Source organism: Mirounga angustirostris, unplaced genomic scaffold (assembly GCF_029215605.1).
Source record: "Mirounga angustirostris isolate CCGP_5_RB_7025 unplaced genomic scaffold, mMirAng1.0.hap1 SCAF_1, whole genome shotgun sequence".
In the NCBI taxonomy this organism is placed as follows: domain Eukaryota; kingdom Metazoa; phylum Chordata; class Mammalia; order Carnivora; family Phocidae; genus Mirounga; species Mirounga angustirostris.
Genome location: NW_026991709.1, coordinates 48,428,522 through 48,456,103, shown reverse-complemented (window position 1 = coordinate 48,456,103; position 27,582 = coordinate 48,428,522). Strand labels below are relative to the sequence as shown.

At 40.2% G+C, this 27,582-nt stretch overlaps 2 protein-coding genes across 6 annotated transcripts in view; both read right to left on the bottom strand.

The window, feature by feature from the left end:
• The window catches only part of NFKBIZ (NFKB inhibitor zeta), a 63,657-nt gene extending 45,443 nt beyond the window's left edge, over positions 1-18,214 (bottom strand). Inside the window, exons 1-2 of the mRNA XM_054504149.2 lie at positions 18,076-18,214; positions 16,673-16,724 (exon numbers count right to left, since the gene is read on the bottom strand). The gene's annotated coding sequence lies outside the window, so the exon portion shown is untranslated. The remainder of the gene's footprint in view (positions 1-16,672; positions 16,725-18,075) is intronic.
• Positions 18,215-21,279: 3,065 nt separating this feature from the next.
• Positions 21,280-27,582, bottom strand: part of NXPE3 (neurexophilin and PC-esterase domain family member 3) — a 52,310-nt gene continuing 46,007 nt past the window's right edge. For all 5 annotated transcript variants that reach the window (XM_045902801.3, XM_045902802.3, XM_045902798.3 and 2 more), the window contains 2 exons: positions 24,922-25,128; positions 21,280-22,688 (listed from right to left, as the gene is read on the bottom strand). In XM_045902801.3, coding sequence (XP_045758757.1) covers positions 22,138-22,688; positions 24,922-25,128 — 758 coding nt within the window. In that variant the 3' untranslated portion in view covers positions 21,280-22,137. The remainder of the gene's footprint in view (positions 22,689-24,921; positions 25,129-27,582) is intronic.

The following is a 27,582-nucleotide window of genomic DNA, read 5'->3' as shown; positions in this document are numbered from 1 at the left end:
GAGCGGCTTTGTCCTCTTAACTTAGCTTTTGCCAACGTACCTTTTGGCAGGGTCCCAAACTGAGAAAGATGTTGAGGCCATTTTTCTGCCTCAAATTGTAATCTGACAACTAAATATTTTTTGGCACAGCCGGGGGAATAAAAAACAGTGCCTTAAAAAAAAAACAAAAAAACAGTGCCCTACACCCCTGTATAGTTCGGTACTGGAACAAAGCCATCTTAGCAAAATGATGACTCTACATACATGTATATATCTGTATTTATATACATATATATCTTTTTCTTTCTGCATAATTTTACATTTTATCTGATAAACAGGAATTTCAATCTTTCCTATCGTAAGTACTTTTTCAAAAGATTTTATTCATTTGAGAGTGAGCAAGGGAGAGAGAGCGAGCAAGGGAGAGAGAGCACCAGTGGGGGGAGGAACAGAGGGAGAGGGAGAGGGAGAGGTAGACTCCCTGCTGAGCAGGGAGCCTGCAGCGGGGTTCCATCCAGGAACCCCAGCCAAAGGCAGACACCCAAATGACTGAGTCACCCACACACCCCTCCTAAGTACTTTTTAATGGATTTACACAATTCTTTATTGAAGTCCTAAATCTTGTTAAAACCATGGCTAGGAGTTTGCAGGAGAAAAAGATGATTATATGTCCCACCTTTCAAGTATCTTGTAGAAATGATAAGGTAAGCACACAAATGCTAAATTAAAAGAAACCGATTATGATTAAACATCATGAAGGATACAAAGTCCAACGATGTCCTAAAAAGAAAGACAAAAAGTGGTGGAGGAAAAGAGGTCATGAGGAAAATCTTTGCAAAGGAGGTGTCATTCCCTAAAGGATGGGTGGGATTTCAACCAAAATCATTTAGAGGAAGAAGAACAGCATGGGCAAAAAAATTAGGAAGAGTCAGATAAAACCTTACTTTTAGGGTAGTCAAAGGAAAGACGATAACATAAATGTAGTAAGTCACTTGGTGCCTTTGGGTGGAGCACCTCCAGTGGCCGGCTGAGACACTGGGTCTTTAATGAACACTGAGTGAACATGAAAGAATTTGGGACAGGCAAAATTAACCTGCAAGCAGCTTTGATGGGGTAAGACTGAGGGGCCCAGAGGCCATTAGGAATCACTGCAATAGTCCAGGAGAGAACTGACCTGACTCTGGTACAGAGGCAATGAGGAAGAGAAAGTAAATGGAAAGAAGAGGATGGACAGCATTGCTAAGACAGAATCCACAGGTCTGGACCTGTTGGATGTAGGCAGCAATGAGAGGGTCACCGGTCAGGATGTGACGGGGGTGCTGGATGACCAGGTGAACAGGGATGTCAGCTTCAGATCACAAGCAAATCAGCAGAAGCAAAATATTAGGGTTCCAGGAGGGAAGGAAGGAGACAGGAAGACAATGCGCTTAAATTGTTACTCGGTATTAATAGGTGATAGAAGACCCTGCTGGGAGTTCCAAAGTAAATATTTACTTCTTTCTCAAAACTATTGTATTGCCCCCAAACTTCTTGTTGTCTTTCCCTTCTCCCAGTTTTTGGATTTCGGTAACTTTAAAAGAATAAAAAGGATGGGGCGCCTGGGTGGCTCAGTCGGTTAAGCGACTGTCTTCAGCTCAGGTCATGATCCTGGAGTGCGGGATCGAGTCCCGCATCGGGCTCCCTGCTCGGCGGGGAGTCTGCTTCTCCCTCTGACCCTCCTCCCTCTCATGCTCTCTGTCTCTCATTCTCTCTCTCCCTCAAATAAATAAATAAAATCTTAAAAAAAAAAAAAAAGATTAAAAGAATAAAAAGGAAACAACTCCTTTGTATCCGCAGGAAATACAAGACTCCAGTAATTGCAGTTCTTCAGAAACCAAAATCACTTAAAGGATGCTCCAAATGAGATGTTGGGCTTTCTCAACAAAATCTATTTGGATATTTTTTTTCTCTTTATGTATAATAAAGGCCTTAAATGTCTATTCAAACAAATTCATGCACAAATATTTTTTACAAAATTAATTCTCCCCCCAAAATTATTTCTGGTTTCACTTGGTATATAAAAATCCAAGCTCAAAACCATAGCCTCTGAAGAACTCATAAATAAATATGGTCAGTGAAAGACTAATGTTTCAGAATAAACTTTCAAAGTTTTCTATGAAATGTCAAAGCAATCATATTGTTTGAGAAGACCACAAGCCCCAATGCCCAGAAGCCCTCCCGCATACAGTCAAGAATGCTTATTTGTTAACATCACTACAAAAAGAAAATCTAAATATAGTTTGCTTTATGTACATGTTGAAATATAAACTTATTTTGGTCTATAAGGTTAAATGATATAACACTACCATTGTTCTAATCAAATATGATAGAACATTCACTCTCAGAGAGAGAGCTACCATGTTATGAGGACTCTGGAAAAGTCTACTGAGGCAAACAGCCAGCACCCACTGGACAGCTATGTGAGAGAGCCATTCTGAAAGCAGACCTCTACCATGTCAGGCTTTCAGATGTCTGCACTGACCAACATCTTGACTGTAGTCTTAAGAACAACCTTGAGCCAGAATTCCCCCAAGCCACATCTAGATTCCTGACGACAGAAACTATATTTAAAAAATGAACCCTTAAGAATTTGCCCAAGGTCACACTGCTCATCACTGGGTGAAGAGATTAAAATCCTCATCTGTCTGACTCTAGAGCCTGATCTTTTGCTTTAAAATGGAGATCAGAAGACTCATTTCCTCAAGGCTCAGCTACTCCATCTACCTATAAAGATAAGAAAAAATATGAAAATGACATATCAGAGAGATCCCTGAGAAATCTGCTCCAAAACAACTGGAAGAAACTGTAAATAAGAAATAAAATATGATGATGGCTACCTTTCCCTTGGCTTTATAGATGTTAACAATTTACCTTATTGTATCTTATATGATAAAACATTTCTGAATCCTATAGTGCCAGTTAAGTTGTAACACCATTTTGAGGTCAATCATTCAAAGTTTTAAAAAAGGCTCTGATTTTTTTAATGTAGATGTAATAAAATTTTCAAAAGCCAGAAATTATTTGGTACAGCCTTTCAAACTGGAGATGAAAAAAGCCAGTGAAATATCTTACGGGGTAAGTTATTGTACTGCATTGGCTGAAGAAATGAACATCATAGGTTAGAGATTAATGAAGCCTGGGAGAATTTATTTTGCTAAATGGCTTCTAGATGAAAACACAGCAAAAGAAATTATGGCCCTGCCCTTTCCAATAATATAGCAACTCATCAAATTAAGATTCGACTGCACATATGAAAGCTGATCTTGTCTGCAGGACTGAGCTTTTGCCTTAGAAATGGATAGATCTGGGCGCCTGGGTGGCTCAGTCGGTTGAGCATCTACCTTTGGCTCAGGTCATGATCCCAGGGTCCTGGGATAGAGTCCGGCATCAGGCTCCCTGCTCGGCAGGGGGCCTGTTTCTCCCTCTCCCTCTGCCTGCCGCTCTGCCTACTGGTGCTCTCTCTCTAGTTCTCTGTCAAATAAATAAATAAATAATCTTAAAAAAAAAATTGACAGATCTACAGACTGGACTTGCTATTTTGGTTGTATTCATCAGGTATTAGCACTGGCTAATCACCAAAGATCTTTTATATGAATGCTTGCAAACAAACAGAAGAGGTGCTGAGACATTCAAAATGTACAATAATCGTCTTGAATCTCATCATTTATCCTGGAAATGTCAATTGTATTGACATTTGCACCGATGGTACAAAAGCAATGGTGGGTAAACTGCGGCTGCCTTAAAACAAATCGGGTCAGTGGCAACAAAATGATACAGTAGTCATTGTATTCATCACCACCACGCACTAGCAGGAAAGAAAAGAAAAGAAAAAGCCAGTTTCACTTGAGAAAATCCTAGACGAAACGGTAACAGTTATTAATTTTATTAAATATTGACCCTTGAAATATACATATTTTTAAAATTCTATGATGATTGTCTGGAAAAGCACTTGGTCCATTAGACTGAATGAATGATAAAACACTGCCATTTGTTTTACTCCAATCCCATTTGAGTTGTGAGTTGAACTAGTCACGATTTTTCAAGGAACACCAATTTACTTCACTGACAAATTGTGGTTATTCTGACTTGAATGTTTGTCAGGTTTTGTTTTTTTGGTTTTTTTTTAATGAACAAAGTAAGCCCGTCACATCAAGAAAAAACTGACAGTATTTATTGTCAGTAATAAAATCCAATCCTTCAAATGAAAATTCTAATTTGGGAACTTCCCGCCTGACACCCTGAGCTTGATACCTTTCCAGTATCTTTTTTTATTTTATTTATTTTTTAAGATTTTATTTATTTGAGAGAAAGAACATGAACAGGAGTTGGGGCAGAGGGAGAGGGAGAAGCAGATTCCCCACTGAGCAGGGAGCCTGACATGTGGCTCAATCCCAGGACCCTGAGATCATGACCTGAGCCGAAGGCAGACACAACCAAGCCAGCCGGGCACCCCTTTAAGATTTTATTTTTTTAGGTAATTTCTACACACAATGTGGAGCTTGAATTTACAACCCGGAGATCGAGTTGCATGCTCCACCGACTGAGCCAGCCAGGTGCCCCCATACCTTCCCAGTATTTGAGGATGTTTTTGATGAGGTCAGTGGTGATATGTTATTAACAAATGTGATTTGTTTTTAATATGATATAGTGAAGTGTGGTACTATTTGGAAAAATTACGTAACTCAATATTTTCCAGATATTTTCCAAATGAACAGTGCAAGATGTTACAAAATCATACATGGGTAAAAGATCCATTCAAGGTGGAAGAGAGACCAAAGGATATTAATATATTAAGAGTACAAAAAAGTTCACTGATATGGTTTCAGATTCCATATTGCATTTATCCTTTGTTGAACTACCATTTAGTATAATATTAAAGAATAGCCACAATTATCTGAAGACTATTAAAACATTTCTTCCTTTTCCAATTACATATCTGTATGAGGCCAGATTTTCTTCATAGATTTCAACCAAAAATAATATATTACAACAAATTAAATGCAGAAACAGGTATAAGAATCTATCTTCTCTAAAGCCAGACATTAAGAGACTTGCAAAAATGTAAAACAATACTGCTCTTCTAATTTTTTTTTTATTTTTTTACATTTGCTACTGAAGTATAATTGACATACAATGTTACATTAGTTTCAGATGTACAACATATTGATCCAACAATTCTATACATTACACAATACTCTCCACGATAAGTATAGTCACTGTCACCATACATTATTTAATATTATTGACTGTATTCCTTATGCTGTACTTTTCATCTGTGCCTTATTTTATAACTGGAAGCTTGTACCTCTTAATTCCCTTTATCTATTTTGCCCATCCCCCTACTTGCCCTCCCCCACCCCATCAACCACCAGTTTGTCCTCTGTATTTAAGGGTCTGTTTTTTTGTTTGTTTGTTTATTCATTTGTTTTGTTTTTTAGATTCCACATATAAGTGAAGTCATATGCTATTTGTCTTTCTCTGTCTAATTTATTCCACTTAGCATAATATCCTCTAGTTCTATCAATGTTGTTGCAAATGGCAAGATTTCATTCTTTTTGGTGGCTGAGTAATATTCCAATACACACACACACACACACACAAACCATTCTCTTTATCCATTTACCCATAGATGGACATTTGGGCTGCCTCCATTTGTTGGCTATTGTAAATCATGCTGCAATAAATGCATATATCTTTTTGAATTAGTGTTTTCATATTCTTTAGGTAAATACTCAGTAGTGGAATTACTGAATCAGATGGTATTCTTATTTTAATATTTTGAGGAAACCTCCATACCGTTTTCCACAGTGGCTGCACTAATTTACATTCCAAGGTTCCCTTTACTCTACATCCTCGCCAACACTTGTTATTTCTTGTCTTTTTGATACTGGCCATTCTGCCTGGGGTGAGGTGATACCTCATTGTGGTTTTCATGTGCATATCCCTGATGATGAGTGAGGCTGAGCATCTTTCCTTATGTCTCCTAGTCATCTGTATGTCTTCTTTGGAAAAATGTCTATTCAGGTCTTCTGCCCATTTTTTTTTAATTGGGTTTTTTGTATTTTCAGTGTTGAGTTGTGTAGTTTCTTTATATATTTTGGATATTAACTCCTTATGGGATATATGATTTGCAAATATCTTCTCCCATTCACTAGGTTGCCTTTTTGTTTTGTTGATGGTTTTCTTTGCTGTGCGAAAGCTTTTTATTTTGGTGTAGTCCCAACTGTTTATTTTTGCTTCTGTTTCCCTTGTCACAGGAGATATATCCATAAATATGTTGCTATGGCCTATGTCCAAGAGATTACTACCTATGTTTTAGGAGTTTTATGGTTTTAGGTCTCACATTTAGGTCTTTAATCCATTTTGAGTTTTTTGTATGGTGTAAGCAAGTGGTCCGATTTCATCCTTTTGCATGTAGTTGTCCAGTTTTCCCAATACACACCATTTATTGAAAGACTGTCTTTTCCCCATTGCATACTCTGGCTTCCTTTGTCATAGATTAACTGACCATATAGGCCTGGGTGTATTTCTGGGCTCTCTATTCTATTTCATTGATCTTTGTGTCTGTTTTTGTGCCAGTACCATACTGTTTTGATTACTATAGCTTTGTAGTATATCTTGAAATCTAGGATTGTGATAACCTCCAGTTTTGTTCTTCTTTCTCAAGATTGCTTTAGCTATTTGAGCCACCAATTTTTTTCTGGTTTAGAAAATACAGTTTTTAAAGTAGATAAGTAAACATTTTTTAAAATTTTATTGATAGAATGTAGGCAGTATCGAATGATTCAAACTAAAGTTCCAGATTGTGTTAATAATTGTTGGACACCTGGTTCTGGAACCTTCCTCTCCTCTCCATTTCTATTTAAACCACCCAAGACAGGCATTCATCTCTCACCTGAGCCAAATGATTACCCACCAACCTTGCCCACTTAAAATCTACCCCCAGACTGCCATGAGCATGCCCTACCTATGACCAAATCTAAGAATTCCCCTACCCTATTTATGGATCCTTCAATGGCTCCCTATCATCTTTAGCATCAAGTTCAGTCTTCTTAGAATGGCAAGTGTCCAAGCCCTGCCTTCCTCACAAGCTTCACCTTCCTCATCAGCTGCAGTAATACCAGACCGAACAGAGTTTCCCACAGCTCTGAGACTTCACTTCTGCTTTTCGCTGTATGTGAAATGTTCTCCCCTTCCTCACCTCCCATCCACCACCCCTGGAGCCTTCCCTGACCCTCCTCCTCCCCACCCTCACTCTTACCCTCAGTCTGGCTTAATGGCCCCTTTTCTGTGTTCCCACAAAGACCTTCATCATAGCTCTCAAGCTATGTTGAAATTACCCATCTAGGAGTCTGTCTCCTCTACTCCACCTTAAGCCCCCAGCCCATATATCCCTTGTAAGTAGCCAACCACCTGTTACTTAGTACCCATTTAATTGAATGGTGCATTTTTAAGTAGTTGCACTTTAAATAGTTATATAAGTGCCTACATAGTATCTTGCCTTTTGTCTCTTAGTCCACAAAATCTAAAATATTTACTATTGGGCAAATTACAGAAAAAGTTTGCCAACCTCCACTTTAAGCAACAGTGCTTAGAGGCATTATAGCATCATGGCTTTGAAACCTGCAGACTCAGCTCTAGCACTTACCAGCTGTGCAATCTTGTCCCTTAATCTCAGTTTACTGACTGGGTGGCTTAAACAACGAAGATTTATTTTCTCACAGTTCTGGAGGCTGGGAGTCCAGAAGTCCAGAAGATTAAAGTGCCAGCAGGGTTGGTTTCTCCTGAAGTCTTTCTCACCAGATCCATGTATCACCTTTTCTTTCTTTTTTTTAAGATTTTATTTATTTATCTGACAGAGAGAGCACAAGCAGGGGAAGTAGCAGAGGGAGAGGGAGAAGCAGACTCTCTGCTGAGCAGGGAGCCTGATATGGGGCTTGATCCCAGGACCCTGAGATCATGACCTGAGCCGAAGGAAGATGCTTAACTAACTGAGCCACCCAGGTGACCTCACCATACAGCTTTTCCTATAGACACTCATCTGTGGTGTCTCTTCCTCTTCTAATAGGGACACCAGTCAGATTGGATGAGAGTACACCCTAAGGGTCTCATTTTAACTTGATTACCTCTTTAAAAGCCCTGTATCCAAATACAGTCACATTTTAAGGTACTAGGGATTAGGGTTTCAACATATGAATTTGGGGGGGCCCACAATTCAGTCCATAACAAATAGGTTTGATGTAGGTGGATTTTAGAGGTTCTGAAAACCAGGCATAGGACTTTAGTTATGACATGGGAGGTCACGGGGTCCAGTTGTGGTCGAGCAGGGAAAAACATGGATGTCATGGCTTTCCTAAACAAACTTCCAGCTATTTTTGTTTTGTTTTGTTTTGTTTTGTTTAGATTTATTTATTTGAGAGAGAGCGCATAAGCTGGAGGGGCAGAGGGAGAGAAAGAGAGAATCTCAAGCAGACTCCATGCTGAGCATGGAGCCGGACGCGGGGCTCAATCTCACGACCCTATGATCACAACCTGAGCTAATGAGCCAAAACCAAGAGTCAGACACTTAACTGACTGTGCCACTCAGGCACCCCTCCAGCTGCTCTTAAATGTGACAGTAATGAGACTGAGGATCCGTGGGGTAGATGGAAGCATTTTGGACAAGGAACAATATTAGGTCTTTTCTACAATGGAATAAAGGTGCTGAAAGAGTCAAATCTTTAAGTCCTCTAGAGATTTCTAGAAAAAAAAAATGAAGATAATCTTTTAGTGGGGGTGGAGGAGCAAAGGGAGAATATGGCAAGATTGGTTTTAGACGTCTTGATTATACACTTGGCAACATGGAATTAGAACTCAGAGAAAAGGTCAGAGCTGGAGATAGGGATCTGGACTCTTGGGGCACCTGGGTGGCTCAGACAAGTTAAGCATCTGCCTTCGGCTCAGGTCATGATCCCAGAGTCCTGGGATCGAGCCCCGCGTAGGGCTCCCTGCTCAGAAGGGAGTCTGCTTCTTCCTCTCTTTCCACTGCTCCCCCTGCTTGTGTTCTCTTGCTCTCTCTCTCTCCCAGTCAAACAAATAAAATCTTTATATTAAAAAAAGGAATCTGGACTCTTTATACAGGTCAGAGTTGAATCTATGGGAGTGGGGAAGCTTGCTTAGAGTTCAAAAAACATAGGAGACAAAAACTCTCAGTTCTCAAACTGCTTTGCTGTCACCTAGGGTTTGGGAGATAGTTTTCCAAGACCTCTCTAGCTAAAGTAGCACCTCTGGCTTTCTCCCTTTGCTTTGCTTTGTTTGTCTTCATAGCAGAGTATTACCACCTGGCATTATATTTATATAGCTATTTGGTTGTTGTCTGTCTTTTCCCAGGAGAATGTAAGCTCCATGAGGGCATAGACTGTCTTTGTTCAGTACTCTGGAAGAAGGTCCAGAACACTGTAGGTGCTCAGTAAATATTTACTGAGTTAACATATAAAAAGATTAATTTTTATGATCAATAGAATTTAATTTGATAATAGATTGCTGACTATTGTCTTTTTATCCTTTCTTAAAATAAAATTTTGTTCTTTAACAAATACCTTTGGATAAATGAACACATAGACATATACTTGAGAATCTTGAAATATACAACCTAAAAACTTATTTTTGTTTCTGTTTGTGTTTTTCCTTAAGTTGTGCTTTCCCCAAATCAAGAGCACCTAATCCCTTCTCTGCAACAGTACTTATTTTTGAGAAGGTAAATGTGACTTTCTTTAAAAATCCAGGCATTTCAGCCATCTGGTTGCTCTTATCAGATGATCTGTCTGTACCTATTTTTTTTTCTTTTTTAATTTTCATGGCAGGTTATTTGTGGTGTCGTTGGTTTCTATCAGGTCTCTTTTCCTTTTACTCACCATACCTGTACTTAAAGATACCTATATCCTTGTATCTGTGTGGGTGCCAACAGACCATACAGACCTATAATTTTCTCCAGGAGGCCTGCTGGTTATGCTATGATGTCTCATGAAATACAGCTATAGGTAGCATAGGCATTTAAACCAAGTCCGCCCTCCTTCTTTTCTCTAAGGAATCATAATGAAAGAAAACTCTGAACTGTTTGTATTTCATACAGGTGAAGACTGTTGTTTAATCTAGCCTCTCTTTTTCGGAGAATATGAGCGGTACAAATGGCCCTAGAATTATGGGGTAAAGCAATAGTTCTCAAACAGACAGGGAACTCCTCCTTACAGGACTATTCAGAAACACCGAGGAAATGTTTTCAAGAACCACACGACCCCAGTTTGAAGATGGTAGTGGCCAGAGAGCACCTTACTGATGGGAGCGTGCCACATCTCTCAGGTGTGCCGGGGGAAGTAAAGGGTTGAGAATCACTGGTCAGGCATTCTGAGAGTTAAAGTGAACAGAACACATGAAACTAAAAGATGACTGGTTTCTATTTATCCTCTACTCTTTATTGCAGGATTGTTTGTTTTTCTTTTTTTCTTTCTTTCTTTTCCTTCTTTTTTTTTTTTTTTTTTTTTTTTTTTTGGTTCCCCCAGACCCTGTTTGCTAGAATTTAATGGAACTTTTAAACTGTAAAGGAAAATATAGGCTGATGGGAAGTGGGTACTCTGTGGGGCAACAGGATAAGTCTGTAAATTCCAGAATGAAGTTAAGAGATGAAATTTGAGCATGCTTGTTAGAGAAACATGGAAAGATGTTAAAAGGAGAACCTGTTTACTAAACCTCATGGCCAATTTAGTGCATCTTTAGTAATTGTTTAAATAGTTTTCTGATTTACAAATTCTACCATTATGATTTTTTAGGTTTATTTATTTTTAAGAATAAAATAAACACCCAACATAGGGCTCAAACTCACAACCCCGAGATCAAGTCTCATGCCCTCCCAACTGAGCCGGCCAGGTGCCCCATACAATTATTATTGTTTTTTTTAATACACTGGGCTCCTTCCTAACCAGTCTGCATAAATGTGAAAGTGCTCTGGAGGGAAAATGCTATAGAGACACAAGTTATAACTAGACAGGTTTTTGTCCAATATGTAATCTTTCCCTCCCAACCATACACACACAAATAGGTGGAGATTTACTCAGTGGTTACAATAATTATGGGAGCGGGAAAGGAACTAAAACCTACTAAGTGTCTAGGATGTGTCTAATACTTCGCATACCTTGTACATTATCTTGTGTGATTTTAGCAGTTTGACTTAGACACCAATGTCCCATTTATATGTGTCGGTGGTGTGGTGCCAGGGCAGCCCACTATGCACTATCCCATCACACTTCCATGTACTACTCAACGTGCAGTCCTTATGAGTGATCCTGGAAAATAGCACACTAATTCTCGTCCCTAACTATTTGGCGGGGGAGGGGCAGAGGGAGAGAGAGAATCTTAAGCAGGCTCCACACACGGTGGGGAGCCCGACACAGGGCTCGATCTCACAACCCTGAGATCACGACCTGAGCCGAAATCAAGAGTTGGATAATTAACTGACTGAGCCACCCAGGTGCCCCTCTTGTCCCTAACTTTTATCCAAGCTAGAATTACTGCCTGATTTTCTTCATCCGTTGCTTAAAAGCACAGGGTTTTGCAGTCAGACAAACCTGGGTTCAAATCCCAGCTCCATTCACTTAACAATCATGTAGCTTTAATTAATTTCTCTAAGACTCTGTTTTCTCATCCATAAAATGGAAACATCAACTGCATTCAGTTAGTATGTATGTTAAATGAGGTAGTGCACATGATATGCATAGCACCACTCCCAGCATACAGTATACATTCAATGATGATAGTTACAATTATTATCCATTTTTCAAAGCTCCATTAATACTTGCTTGCTAAGCATTCTGGCCTCTTTGGACCACCAGCCAAACTTGAAGAGAATATAGAAGGGAATCATGGAGTCAAGTTTGGACTTGACTATAGAGTCTTGATGCCACTGAAAATGTTGGAGTTCATGTCATAACCCGCGGGGAACCATTCAGGATTTTTGAACTGGGAAAAGCATGACCAAAGCCGTGCTTAGGAAGGACGAAGCAGCAGCTGAATGTAGGTGATCATGACAGTCTACAGTAGTGACTGGTCCTAAAGGATGGAATGAGAGTGGTGCCTATGGGAATAGAAAGTGGGGAATTGTTTAGAAATAGTTCAGACATATACTCTATGGGACTGGCAACAGACTGAACACAGAAAGATAGGAGAGAGCCAGAAGTAACTCCAACTCCTGAAAGACTGATAGAGTGGTAGCACCATGAACAAAGATATGGAAGCCAGGGGAAGGAGAGTACAGGAGGCATCGAGTTTGATTTTAACCTCTACCTTCCACTCCGTGTGCAGCTACCACTGCCTCTCACCCCTTATCTGCAGTCTGATCAGGGCAGTCTCCGTGCCCTTCCCTTCCAGTAAAACTTCAAGAAGCCATTTCAAAATTAATTCACACTGAGACATAAACAGAAATCTTTCCCAAAGGCTATTTGCGTTTTAAAAGAGGCCTCCCAAAATGAACAAAGGAGATGAAATCTGGATAACTGACAAACATAAGTGAGGTATGAGATGGGGGGAGCATGTCCTTCAATATTATTATCACCATACATTTTCCTTCCTATTTGCTACAAGCACTTTGTTCTGGCTGCAATCTGGCACCATCCCTAGATTTTGACATTAGTGTTGTGTCTAAGAACCCTTTCTTATCTTAACGCTGGATGGTGTTCAACGCCACAGATAAACAAAACTGTTTTCATTGCCTGTTTAAAAGATATGAAGCGTTAGCACAGAGCAGCGGGACTGGGAAGCTCTGTGATATATCAGTGTCTGCCACCTTCAGATAGTTCCAGTTCATCTATCACGTTACTAGAGATGCCAAGTATAAATTCAGCAGTCTTGCCCAGTGATCATTTTTGGTTTCCTCCAACCCTTGTCTTCCCTAATTAAACCCCCCTCCTTTACCCTTTGCAAAGGTATGAAATAGAAACTTCTTACAGTCTTCAAAATAGGTTTTCACAGATTCAAAAATAATTAAAAATTCATTTTTTTCCACTCTGGGTTATTCGGATTTTTTTCCCCATTCTGTGTTCAACCAAAACTCATGGAGTGACCATGTGCTTACTCTGCAGAGGGAGGGGAGGGAGTGGACGAGAGGAAGAGGAGAGTGAAAACTGAAGTCACACAATTCCCATCCTCAAGGTGTTTTCAGTTCAGTTCATCTTCATTCACATCTGTGGATCACCTCTGTAGCTCTGATCCTTGAACCTCCCACAAGCCTCTTAGGTTTCTTTTAAATATAGGAATCCATAGCAAGGGGCGCACATTTGCAAAAGGATCTGACCCATATGGAATCTAAGTGCATTACCTCAGTGATTCTCATAGGAGTTATTCCCAACTGTGCATTTGTTTGTGTGTACCTTGTAATATGTGGACAGGTAAGGGTGAGGCTGATTCGTTTTAAGAGTTGTGGTGCTGAATCATTCTGCAGATGATTTATTCTGAATTTCCTATCATTTTCTGTCATATATTCATGGTACAAACTTTTTTTCACTGCCCTCCACCAAACACTGCACAAAATGAGTTAAAAAGCAATCATCATGGTGCTATAGAAAACAGTATAGCAGTTCCTCAAAATATTAAACATAGAATTACCGTATGATCTAGCAATTCCACTTCTAGGCGTCACCCAAAAGAATTGAAAGCAGGAACTCAAACAGATTCTTATACACCCATGTTCACAGCAACATTATTCCTAAGAGCCAAAAGGTAAAAGCAAGCCAACTGGCCATTGAGGGATGAATGGATAAACAAAATGGAGTATATACATACAATGGAATATTATTCAGCCTTATAAAAGAAGGAATTTTTGACACATGCTATAACATGGATGAACTTTGAAGACATTATGCTAAGTGAAATAAGCCAGTCACAAAAAGATAAATACTGTATACTGTATTATTCCACCTACATGAAGCACCTAGAACTGTCAACTTCATAGAGACAGAAAGTAGAATGGTGGTTGCCAAGGGCTGGGGGACAGGGGAGCCGGGAGTTATTGTTCAGCAGATGTGGATTTTCAGTTTGAGAAGATGAAAAACTTCTGAAGATGAATAATAGTGATGCTGCACCACAATGTGAATGTACTTAATGCCCCCGTTCTATACACTCAAAAATAGTTAAGATGGTAAATTTTATGTCACATATATTTTATCACAATTTCTTAAAATATTAAAAATATTTAAGGATATAATAGAAGAAAATATTCCTGAAATCAAGAAATATGGGGAGGAAAAAAACATCAGAAATCATCCCTCTTCTGGAAGCAGATACTTTAAAAAACTGGCAATGATGCAGACAAAAGCAAAACACAAAGAGAGAACAAGCCAGGAAAAAAATCTCTGTGACCTCAACTGAATAAGTATATGTAGAGCATTTACAGTTGTGTGTCCCACCTTGTTCTCATTATCACACTGCATAAGGAGACTTTTCAGACATTTCTTCCCTAATTGTCCCCTGATGAAAGTTTAAAACCACAGATAAACTCTATATCTGTTTATGTACTATTACAGTCCTTTACAAGGCCACAAACCACTGTAATATCTAAGATACTTCCCTCCCCCAAGAACCAATTTTGCCCTCTTGGAGAAGGCAAGATTTACTATATTACCCACTCTAAAAAATGGGTGTGCCATGACAAATAGCAAATTTGACTGAAATAATCACAGGACAAGGGATGCACACATACTAACTGATGCTAAAATGTGTCGAAAAGTCTTACGCCAATATTACGTTTCTGCACACTACTAAACTTCTGAACAAAAAGTGAGAAAGTTGTTCTTAGTGTCTTCAAACATCTGGAAGTTGAGATTGTATTGATACAACACTCAGGTGACTGACAAAATTTTGAAAAGTTTAATTCAGATATTTGGTATCATGTAAATAATATAGCACTACCACTGCTGTTTAACATAACCATGGCAGAATTTACTTTTCTACATGGTACAATGACATATACAGATCTTAAAGAAAAGCTCCATAATTGTTCTTGTGAACTAGAATTTAAGGAGCCTTAAAATTTTGCTACTCAAAGTGTGGACCTTGGGCCAGCCTATTATCACATGGGAACTTATTAAATATGCAGAATGATAAGCTCCGCCTTAGCCCTACTAACACAGAATCTGTAGTTCCAACAAGATCTCCAGATAATTCTCATGCATATTAAAGTTTGAGAAGAACTGCTTTAAAAGACAGCTATCAAAATTCTTCCTTAACTCATCAGAGCATTTTATTTTCTAACCAAGTAGATTAATTACTCCACTCATACTACAGAGCCTATAGGAAATGCAAACTAGAAAAAGATCATATGAAATTGTTAAAGAATCAACAGATAGAAAACATGCAGATTTCTATCCTGGGGGCTACATCTGAAACAAGGTAATGCAGGTACTTAACTAGCTCTGCATTAGCAGGGATGGTTGAGAGCAGGTGAATGGGTTTGTGAGGTGCCCACAGTTCCTCTTCAGAAGCAATGGCAGTGGGCCGGTCACCAGAGCTTTGACTAGCAATGCTCTTTCAAGCCTTAGCTCTCTAGCACAGAAGGAAACGTCCTGTGAGGAGCAAGGGTAACAAAGGGTGGGATTTCCCTTTCTTTTTAATCTCAAGTGTTGTGTCCAAAAACGGCGCCTCACATCCACTAGCCCAACCATTCTCATCAGTTCCACCAGATAGCTCTACTCTTGTAGGTATGAAAGATTTTCCTGTGGTCCTCGTAAAACATAAAGGCTTATGTGGCTATCAGTTAAAGCTTTATCAGTTAAATCTGAACAGGAAGTAGGGGTAGCCAGGTGTGAGCTAGAGAAAGGGAAGGACCCTGGGGAAATCAGAGCCCTGGAAAGAGGTTGACCTCTCCCCACAGCACTCTGCTAATATCCCAGCGGCCTGGTGGCAAGGGTACTAGCTACAGAGACAACCCCCTCAGATTCAAATCCATCCTCTGCCACTTACCACCTAGGGGATCTTGAACCAATTGCTCAATCCCTCTGAGCCTCAATTTCCTCACCTATGAAATTAGCCTTACTATGTCTACCTCGGAAGCTACTATGAAGGTTAAATGAGATCTTGCTGGTCAACTCCCCAAAGAAGTGTTTAATATATGTTAATTCTCTACTGCTAACTCCCCCAAAGGAGCAGTAAAATATGTTCATCTACTAACTTTGGAAGGAAAGTGTTTTACCTCACAGTCCCAAATTAAAGGAACAGGAAGTGCTTTAATCAGAAACCACATATGTTAGCTTTAATGAGCGGTTTCACCAAAACCAGAGGGGGCATGGTATTCTCTGGGAGTCTGTTAAAGATTACATAACTCTGAAACTGCCAGTCAGCAGAGAGCTGAATTCCCCCCTCAGAGGTATTCATGTGTTCTCCTCTCATAGAAAACAGTGGAAATTCAAACTGGTTAAAGCATACTAAACCACCAAAATATCTTAGTTCACAAGAAATCACATACAATGCCTAAGGAAAATTCACAGTAACTGAGGCAACTTCAAAAATTGATTTAAGAGATCCAAGAATCTTAGAAATTTTAGAAAACATCCCACTGCCCATTTTGACTACATCAGCCAAGGTCAAGGTAACATTTACACCCCACTTGGTTAGAATTATCTGCCTTTCTCACCCTCAGGCGTTCAGCATCAGGCCAAGTTCAGCCTCCTGATCTTCCTGTTAACCTGGGGGGGAGAAATCAAGAAGCCACCAGATCAGTCAGCTATAAGCCAAAGGGAAATGATTTTCTCAGGAACAATTCACTCCCTCATTAGCAGGCTCTTTAACTTCTGAGAGGGTTTCTTTGGTTTTCTGAGAGCAGGACTTCTTCCAGCCAAAGTAAAAGAAGAAAGGTTTGCATCCTTTCCTCAGTAAGGAAGAGTCTGCATCTGGGCAGCTAAATTATGCTGACCATGGTCACCACCTCTGGGCTGGAAAGGATGCTGCCTAACATCTAACATTATATGTGCTGTGCACTGATTTCTTGTGCTACTCATCCCAGACTGACACTTCTGTGGCCCCAGGGCTCTTCACCTGTACCCTGCCCAACTGTGTCTTTAACATAAGCAAAATGGAGATCATACACTGTATCCTGAAACCAAATAAAGACACTTCAGGATTCTCTTCATGTTTAGATGATCTGTTTGGTTGATCCACTCCTCTATCAGAGATCATTGAGGGTAGTGAATAAGCCTTGCAAATGTTTCTCTCCTTTTACTGTCTAAACAACCTACTATCTAAAGCAAAAAAAAAAAAAAAAAAATGTCACCTGCCCAGACATTTCTTTAGATGGCAGATTTAAAGTGGGGGAATTTATAAGCACCAAGTGCTTAAAATGTACATAATAAATGTCATCCTCTTTGGGACACACCCTCCCCTTGACAGCCAGTTTACAAATCCACTAATCCCTGTGGAATCTCTAATCCACCCTACCTAGAAATGTATTTTTATTCACACAGAATTCCTTCAAATACTTTATACAGATTGTCATAAATCTGGGGGTCCAGCCATGTCATCAAATTTCAGGGGTTCCCTCATTCATAAAATTGTCTTGTAATACTTGTCTTTTATTTTACAGGGGTAACATAAGAATTAATGAGGGCATTAAATGAGTGAGAAAGTATACCTCTAAATCCACACTCAAACCCGGGAGATTTCTGCCTTGGAGTATCATAGTTCTACATCACAGACTAAAGATAAATTGTTATATCAGATTTATGGTACTTCCATCAGGCATTCTATCCACCTCCTCCATCAGCATCTTAGTCCTTCCTGATCTTTCAAAGCAAACAGATGCGATTCATGGCTATTACCAAGCTATTACCAAACAGATGCGATTCATGGCTATTACCAAGCTATTACCAAGCTAATATCCCAGTTTATTTCCCAAAAAAAACTGCCCCTCAATATTTTGCCCCCAAACAAGTATGATCACCCAAATATCAGAGAGTGATTTCAAAAGAATCTGAATATGGGGGGAGAAGCTTAGCATTTAAGATACTTTTTCATACTAAATATCAAATAATAAAAATATACCTTTGTGTTTGAAGAGCCAAGTCATAGAAATACGTAAAGGCAAATCAATTGTTTCCAGCTGTAATCAGCGATAATAAACCCAAGTACGTGAGAGCATGAGCAAGATGATCAGTTTCCTTTTGAGGTTACATGATAAGCAGCAGCAGTTAAGCAGCCTTTTTCTCCAAAACTCGGCGTCTGACCTCGTGGCAAGAAGAGGCCAGCCCCTCCTCCCCGTCCCCTTTTATAGCGTCCGCTTTCTGTTCAGCTCTCTAGAGAGCATGGGGGCGGGGGAAGCTAAGGACCTATTTTCTAAAATACTGAATACAATCAAGCGGCCGCTCGAAAGGGATTGCGTGGGCACGGAGGACGGGCGGAGGAGGCGGGGAGGGGGCAGCAAGGCCTAGGTTTGTGGATTTTTTTTCTGCATATTGGAAATTCCCAAGCCAAAAAGGTACCAGCCCGAGTCCCGGACATTCCCCTCGAGGGCCGGCTCCAAGACCTGGACTGGAATCCCGCAGAAGAATCAGAAACAAATCTAAAAACAGAACATTTTTCTTAGGGATGCCTTTTTTAAATCTCAATAAATCCACACCGGGCGTTAGCGTTTCTCCCTCATTTGATTCACCTTCTCTTCTTCTTCTTCTTTTTTTTTTTTCAGACTTTATTTATTTGACAGAGAGAGAGACAGGGAGAAAGAGTACAAGCAGAAGGAGTGGGAGAGGGAAGTAGGCTTCCCACCGAGCAGGGAGCCCCATGCGGGGCTCGATCCCAGGACCCTGAGACCATGACCTGAGCCAAAGGCAGAAGAAGCTTAACGGCTGAGCCATCCAGGCGCCCCTTGCCTTCTCTTTTATTTAGCTTTTCTTCTGCAGGTTTTCAAGAAGGGGGAGGGGAACGGGCGCCTGGGTGGCTCAGTTGGTTAAGCGACTGCCTTCGGCTCAGGTCATGATCCTGGAGTCCCGGGGTCGAGTCCCGGAGTCCCGGGGTCGAGTCCCGCATCGGGCTCCCTGCTCGGCGGGGAGTCTGCTTCTTCCTCTGACCCTCCCCCCTCTCATGTGCTCTCTCTGTCTCAAATAAATAAATAAAATCTTTAAAAAAAAAAAAAAAGAAGGGGGAGGGGAGTTGATACTTTCTACAACACAGCTTTTCAAACCATGGCAATCAAAAAGTAGTATCGCAATCATGTGCCTTCAATGACAAAGGATACTCTGAGACATAAATAAAGCAGTGGTTCTATAATAAGATCATGTTATTTTCACGCGGGCAGGGGCAGGGGATAGAGTGGGGTGAATTTAAACAGAGAATGTGAACTATTGCATAACACTGAAAGGATTTTTTTCTATGACATTTGGTTTCACTGTGACTCCTTTTCCTTTTGGGACACTTACAACTGTAATCCCTGTACTGCTTCCCAACCCCCCACCCTCTGCAGTGTTAAAATCCAGCTTTATAATTAGACTGGAAATGTCTGATTCTCCAGTAGGAATGGGCATCTAGAGCTAAACACCAGAAGGTCCTTAAAACTTTAACAGAAGATCCTTCTTCCTGACTTCCTCTCATTTAATGGAGACTATTATTAAAGCAAAATATGAGGGGTGCCTGGGTGGCTCAGTCCTGATCTTAGTGTTGTGAGAGATCCAGCCCTGTGTGGGGCTCCCAGCTCAGTGTGGAGTCCGCTTGAGAGATTCTCTCTCCCCCTCTCCTTCCCCCTCTGCCCCTCCCTCCACTGGTTCTCTCTCCTCTCTCTCAAATGGGGGGGGGGGGGGGCGGGATGCAGGTGTTAATTTCCCTGTACTTCTCTCAGTAATTGCTTTTTCCTTTAATAGGGCTCAGAAACAGAGTCATCTCTGGCATGTAATATGGATATGTAAAGGCTTACCAAATATTCTTGTTACACCCTAATGTATCAATCTGAAACTTAATACCTGAAGCCAGGAAATGTCAGTCAATTGGTATTTAATAAAATGATGGTTGTTCAGGGAGCCACCCAGGGCTGTCTGCGTGGCTCAGTCAGTTAAGCGTCTGCCTTCAGCTCATGTCATGATCCCACGGGTTCTGGAATCAAAGTCTTGCATCAGGCTTCTTGCTTCAAGCGGGAAGTCTGCTTCTCCTTCTGCCTCTCCTTCTACTTGTTCTAATAGTAAATAAATAAAATCTTTAAAAAAAAAAAAAAAAAGCATCACTCCAAAGCCCTGGAGAGGCAGTGGAAACTGAAATTCTCCTGAGAAGATGAAGCCTCAGCCTCCTCCAGCAATCTTTGAGAAAATGCTTAAAAAGTTCTTTTGTGAAAAAGAGAATCTCTCTTTGTAAAAGTCCAACAAGGTATAGTTGAAAAGGGCTCTGTACTCTCACATACCTTGGTTCAAATCCAAACTCGAGTTCCTCATCTATAAAAGGTACCTAACATCACCTACACTACTAGATCATGATCAGAATTAAATGTTAGGGATTAAGCCCCTGAAATAATAGACAAGCAATATCATTTCCTTAGTTCTATCTTCCTTCTTCCCTTAGTTGGCATTTCTCAAAGTGTAGAATACTACCATTGCGTCAGAATCACTGGACACTTGTAACAAAGGTTGATTCCACAATTCCCAGAAGCATGAAACATGACCCCTAAGTCTGTATTTTTCTCAAGTATTCCAGGTGATTCTCAGACACTCTAAAGCTTAAAGACCATTAAAATTAAACTATCTTAATATTTTTATCTACTTGTTGGTCCTCTTTAGACTCAGAAAATAATTTAAAATCTTCTTTCCCCATATGTGTATTTTATAAATTTGAAGGTGGCCCTCAAGGCTAAGAAAGGAAGATCTTACACTCTCCATTTTAAGTTAAAACTCCAAATTTTTTCACGCTTTAAGCATCTGTCTTCATCTCTAAAGCTTCCCCAGTCTCTTCATGTGTCCATTTAGGGATAACTAAAACTAGATTGCAATCTATTGTGGCTCAGAAAAGAGTACTTATACTTACTAAACGGCCCCAAGTTAACCTAAACTCATTTAAAATTAATAAGGTAAAGACAGTCAAGTAAAATCAGTAACTGAATTATTTTAAGATAGCGAGTAGGAATGGCAGCTTTTTACTTCCAAACATGAGAGATTGTGTATACCTTACATTCAAATCAATAAATACCTGTTCTAGATCTCAATTATCGAACTTTAGATTCTAATTAGATTTTAATTTCTAATGTTGGTATGCGATTCAAAATAACCACCAAAAAAGAAACACGTGAAATTGATGGAAGTAACTTCTACAACTTTATAATAAACAAAAGCATTCTTTACATAAAATTCAGTTCTTAAAACCCTCAAACTTCAAAACACAAAAATAAATTTCCATTTATAGATTCCCCCTTCCAGTTCCAAAAGTGATTAAAGTATTCATCATGTAAAATTTAACTGAAATAAGTAACTATCCCCCAGTGCAAGTGTCAATTCGACACACAGATTTTGTGTACTGCTTTCATATTTTCCTTTTGCTTCTTTTCTAGATAAAAGCAAGATATTGTAAATATTCTCACTAGAAAGTTCTGACCAAGGATACTGGCCTATTCAAGCAATTCAGAAAAGATGGATCACTGAAAGAAACTCTTGAGACACAGCAGTCCCCAGTGTGTTACAGGAGCCACTGACCAGAAGCCTTATTAGTTCATCCCACCAAAGATGGAACAACTGTGCTATTCATACAGATAAGCTCAATCTCCTTTACCAGATAAGCTACAAACACTCCACTACCAACCACTTAGGTCAGAACACTTTTCACAGTTTTTAGCATAATAATCTCCCCTCTCAGGAGAGGCTAATTCAAACACACTCACTAGCATCTTTGGTTACAAGGGCAATACAATGCGTAGATGTTGTTAATAATGGTTCTCCCATGGCTATGTAAAGATTGGAAAAAATCCTGTAGGTAGACATAAATGCATCCTGCATTTTCTAAGCTCCTTATAAGTCTTATATAAAGTCCAGTTCCTTTTGAAATTGTGTTCATGTCAATAGCAGCCATCTCTCCATGGGGCCAGCCATAAACTTCCTGTACTGCAGGTAATACGAGTCCTCCAGTCCCCTCCAGGGCAGGCTAGGTCTCCAAGGGGCACACAAAGGACAAGAACATGTCCAGTTGGTTCTTCACAATAACTTCATCTGGATGTAGCTTGTGGGGTAAATAATGAGCCAGGGTCATCTCCCAGGCATCAACAAGATACACTCCAACCCCTGAGAACATCTTCCGAAGGATGGTGTCCAGCTGAAAGTTGTACCAGTCACTGTTGAAAAGGCTCACCTCAGGCCCCAGCTCTTGGGCATTGGCTGTTCGGATGACTACCACGGTCTTAGGACTTCGATCCAGGAGCTGGACCACTGCTCGACGGATATTCCTGAGCCGCCGGATGTACACTTCCAAGGGGAAGGTGCTAAAATGAGACCATACAGCTATGGCAACCACGGTGTTCTTCCCGCCCACGATGCCATTCAGCTCATTTGCCACATAATGGAGCTCATTGCTAAAGACGGTTGTAAAACGGATGGGTGGACCATGGCAGCGATATTTGAGCAGGATGTTGTGCTTCTGGTCCACCGCAAGGAAAGGACCCACATTCTTGGGACTACCCAAGTTAAACTCCACTAAATCTGAAACAAGGAAAACTCAAATTCATAAAAATGTTCAAACCAAGTACATATATTATGATCATTCTATACTTAGCAGCTTAAAAGAACATTTTTTTCAAATAAAAGTGTAATGAAATGGTACAAGTGTAAAGGGAATACCTATTTCACTGGCCTCAATAGACCTGTATTCTAACGTATTTATTAAACTATCAGTGATACCTATGTCTATATACCTCAGAAGCAAAATAACTAAGCATTAGGCCAAGAAATCTTCCTGTTTACACCAACTGCTGAATATCTAAAAATCAACTTGGCATTTACACATTATTCTTCTAATAGACAAACATTATTTCTTCTAGGAGAAGGGCTATAACTTCTGCTTTTTTAAGAATGCATAAACGTAACCAAATACTTCTTTTTGCAATACATGAAAGAAAGGGGCAACCCTGTTTATTTTGACTTTCGATTTCACCCTATGGATGCAAAATCATATTAGTGTCTTAGAGAATGTCTTTCTCCGTCACAAGAATAACAAAGACTAAGTGGTGTTTCAAAGTCTAGCTCCTCTGAGATCTTCTGACGGTCCCAGGAATCAGTGATTGTTTCTCTTTTGTTACCCCTAAAAAACTCTGTCTCTACAATTCATCACTTAACATATGCCCCATAAGGAAAGAGGGCCTGTCTCATATACTTAAATGTTCCTACAAGTGCCTTTCAGAGAACAAACCAAGTAACTTCTGGCAACCCAAGTCAATTAGCACTTCTAAGCACCTATTCAGTGCCATGAGCCAGTAATGCTCAGATGCGTAAGTCACAGTCCTGGCTCTCAAGAGGTATACTGTCAATTCTGAAGAAGTAACATCATACTATAATTGGCCTACATTCTTTTTAAGGGTTAAAGGTGTCACTTTTCTCTCCAAGCAGTCCCAGGCTCCTTTTCTAGAATTTCCTAATTCATTACTACTTAGCATTTGGCCCCACTTAAGCTGAATAAACTCAAGCTATCATTTTTTCTTTTGATTAAGATCAAGCACTGACACAAGGCTTTATCAGGTGAAAATCTGTCTGCAAAGGATATAGCGGAAAACAATCAAGACACCCAACGTGATCACTGCTATAAGAGGAAATAATGAGCTACGTCATTAGAACTTAAGAAACAAACAACTAAAGACTCCTGGAGGGCCCTGCTTAGTCAGCACCAAAACATGTTTAGCATTATGCCATACAAATTATATCCCTTTTTCTAGTTTTTAATGTATGCTTTATCGACTAAACTCGGCTACGTCTGTTTCAAAAAAACAAGCAAAACAAAACTGGAATTAACTTTCTACTTTTGGGGATCATATCTACTTCTTCCTTTCCTTCTAAAAATTAAATCTGAAATTAAGTTGATGTAAAAAATAAAAGAGAAAAAAAAATACCAACAACAGCTCAGAACTATGGGATTGTGCTTTATGGAAAACCCTGCCCATACACAGCCCTTAAAGAGTTCCCACAGAATTACTTATCAGCTCTCTAAATTGTAAGCAGGGTCTTTAGTACTGTTACCTGGGATTCATCCCTCCTCATCCGGCCTACATACCTTCCACAAAGAGGAAAAGGCCCTTGAATAAGGGATGGCCCTCCGGTGAGTAGGGCTTTATTCTGAGTCTGGATAGCACTCCAGAGCCCAGCAGTGAAATCAGAAGCTAAGAATGCTGGGACTTACCAAGACTCTCTCTGTAGGAGCCAGCTCATCTCAAAATCATACCAATGGAATGCCCAACGGATGACGCTGGGAAGGCTTTGCTGAATGGATGCATTAAAGTGGACCACAGTTTGGCTGCTTCCTTCCAGTTAAATCTATTATAAACTTGGAGTCTGACCAAACAGAATTAGGAGAGAAACAATCGGAAATGTCCCCCTCTATTTTAGAGCCCAGAATATCAGAAGTAAAGGACTGCTATAAGGTGATACCATCCAGCTGCCTCATTGCACACATGGAGAAATGAAGGCCTGATAACAATGACATGTCCAAGATCTCACAGCTAATCTGTGGTACGAAACTTCAACAAGAATACAGTGCTTTCATCAATACGTCAACCCCACCATGGATCAGAAACCATCACACAGCTCTCCAGGGTTAGGATACCTCTTCAGTCCCACAGAGAAATAACTACTTCCTTGGCCGATGCCCTTCTTCAGGCACTGGAGTGAAAAAAGCTGGTTTTGTCCATGTGGAAAAGAGTTATAAAATAAAATACAAAGTACCAACCTGGAACAAATGTAGTAAGGTATTCAAACCACTGCCTGATTGTTGAGTCACCAAATAAATACACCACTTTTCTTTGTAAGCATTCTGTGATATTCTCGGGGTCATTAAACTGGCGCATCTTAAACTTTCTGGGCCTCCACTGGTCTTTGTAATAATACCCAGAAGGAAAAGTTCCTGAGCCTTGAGATAGTTCTAGATTGTTCGTTTCTGAAAAGAAAAAGGAAAAAATAAGATATTCTGAAAGTCTCCTCCAACAAACCATACATGGAAAATGCTCTAAGAAACAAAATTATGCCCCTGTATTTGTTAGCCTGCTGGTACACAGGTAACATTTCCTGCCATCACATCTCAGAGAAATCCCAGACTTTCCCCTTGCTACAAAAGGTTCTCCTTTGCACAAAAATAGGAAGATCTGAGATGTGTGTGAGGGTCTTGGTGGACAGAAAGGGAAAAGGGGACTTTGAGCACTCCCCTCTGATTATGCATGTTTTTATCAAAGTCAAAAATAAAAGCAGGCAAATAACCATGGAAATGTGTAGATATAAGTATTGTCCAGTATTATTCCAGAATAAATTTCTCATACAAAGGCCTATGAGGTAAGTAACACCTTAAATTCATACTTGACATATGTATAGTAAAATCAGTCCACTGTTGCTCAGCCTATTATTTTTTTTAAGATTTTATTTATTTGTTTGACAGAGACACAGCGAGAGCAGGAACACAAGCAGGGGGAGTGGGAGAGGGAGAAGCAGGCTTCCCGCGGAACAGGGAGCCCGATGGGAGACTTGGTCCCAGGACTCTGGGACCGTGACCTGAGCTGAAGGCAGACACTTAACGACTGAGCCACCCAGGCACCCCTGCTCAGCCTATTAAAAGGGAAATTTTAACCTATGGGTCCTATAATCAAATATGAATTCAGAAAACCACCACTTAATACAGAGAACAAACCAAATACACACACTCTAAAGAATTATTCCCCACAACACAGAAGGCTCAGAAGGTCTTTCTGCACAATGAACAGTATTTAAAATGCAGCAGGGGCGCCTCGGTGCAGCGTCTGCCTTCCGCTCGGGTCATGATCCCAGGGTCCTGGGATCGAGCTACACATCGGGCTCCCTGCTCGGCGGGAAGCCTGCTTCTCCCTCTGCCTGCCACTCCCCCTACTTGTGCTCTCTCTCTCTGACAAATAAATAAAATCTTTAAAAAATAAAATAAAATAAAAATAAAACGCAGCAGCAGTGTGTACTCATGGCTGCAGCCTAGCTACACGTGAGGACACAAGCACCAGAGCACGTTTCAGAGGGAGAGTCAACACTCTTCTGCCCTAACACCTCCCTTGGAAACAACACATTTTACATGCTTCAAAACAGACAGGAATGGTGAGTATTTCTTGTGAGTTTACTCTGCAATTAAACATATTATCTCATATGATGCTAATGGTAACCCTTTAAGGTAGGTCCTGTTGTTACCCCTACCTTTCAGAACAGTTAAGCAACTTGACCTAGACCCAGAGCTAGTCAGTGGCAAAGCCAGGACCTGATCCAGGCAGGTGAGTCCCAATGCCCACGCTCTAACCACTGTGCTACCTCATCTCTCAAAAGCAGATCGTTGTAGATGGCAGCTGTTTTCTTTTTGGCTTTTTTCCTGAAGGAGTATACTTATTCATTTTGAATCTACAATCTTTAAAAATCACCAACTATTTTATATCACTTCCTTGCACACCCCAAGGCTCAAACCTGGATCATAATCCAGTAATTCTATAGTCTCACCTGTTAAACCACAATTCGGAATCCAAATGTTTATACGACTCAGCGATTTAAATTTGAGCCCCGTATTTGTGACTATTTCCAGTTTATCATCTTGATATTATTCTTATTACTCAAAATTATTTTAGTTTTATTCTCTTCAAAGAAGATGCCCTATTTGACAGATAGTGCATATTTCATCTTTTAACTTAGGCATCTGCTAATTCTTTGAAGGTTCAGGGCCTAAGCAGAAAGGTAAACAGAATTTTTTAAAACTTTACTTGGAAGAAAGAAAGGGGCACCTGGGTGGCTCAGTCGGTTGAGCGACTGCCTTCGGCTCAGGTCATGATCCCAGGGTCCTGGGATCGAGTCCCACATCAGGCTCCCTGCTCAGTGGGAAGCCTGCTTCTCCCCCTCCCACTCCCCCTGCTTGTGTTCCCTCTCTCGCTGTCTCTCTCTCTGTCAAATAAATAAATAAAATCTTTTAAAAAAAAAAAAGTGATTTTGAAGTTACAATTTTTACCATGGTTAATTCAGGAGACTCGGCTCTTCTGTGTCAAATACATGTTATAAAGAAAAGTATATATCACACAGGAAACAATTACCATTTCCATTCAAATGTTAATTATATTTACTACCAGAGTTAAGTCAAGCAAAGCAAATCAATTACTGAACCTGACATTAATTCTTTACACATGCAGCACTAGATAACAGGGCATAATTTTATTTATTTATTTTTAAAGATTTTATTTATTTGTGTGAGAGAGAATGAGAGAGAGCACATGAGAGGGGGGAGGGTCAGAGGGAGAAGCAGACTCCCTGCCGAGCAGGGAGCCCGATGCGGGACTCGATCCAGGGACTCTGGGATCATGACCTGAGCCCAAGGCAGTCGCTCAACCAACTGAGCCACCCAGGC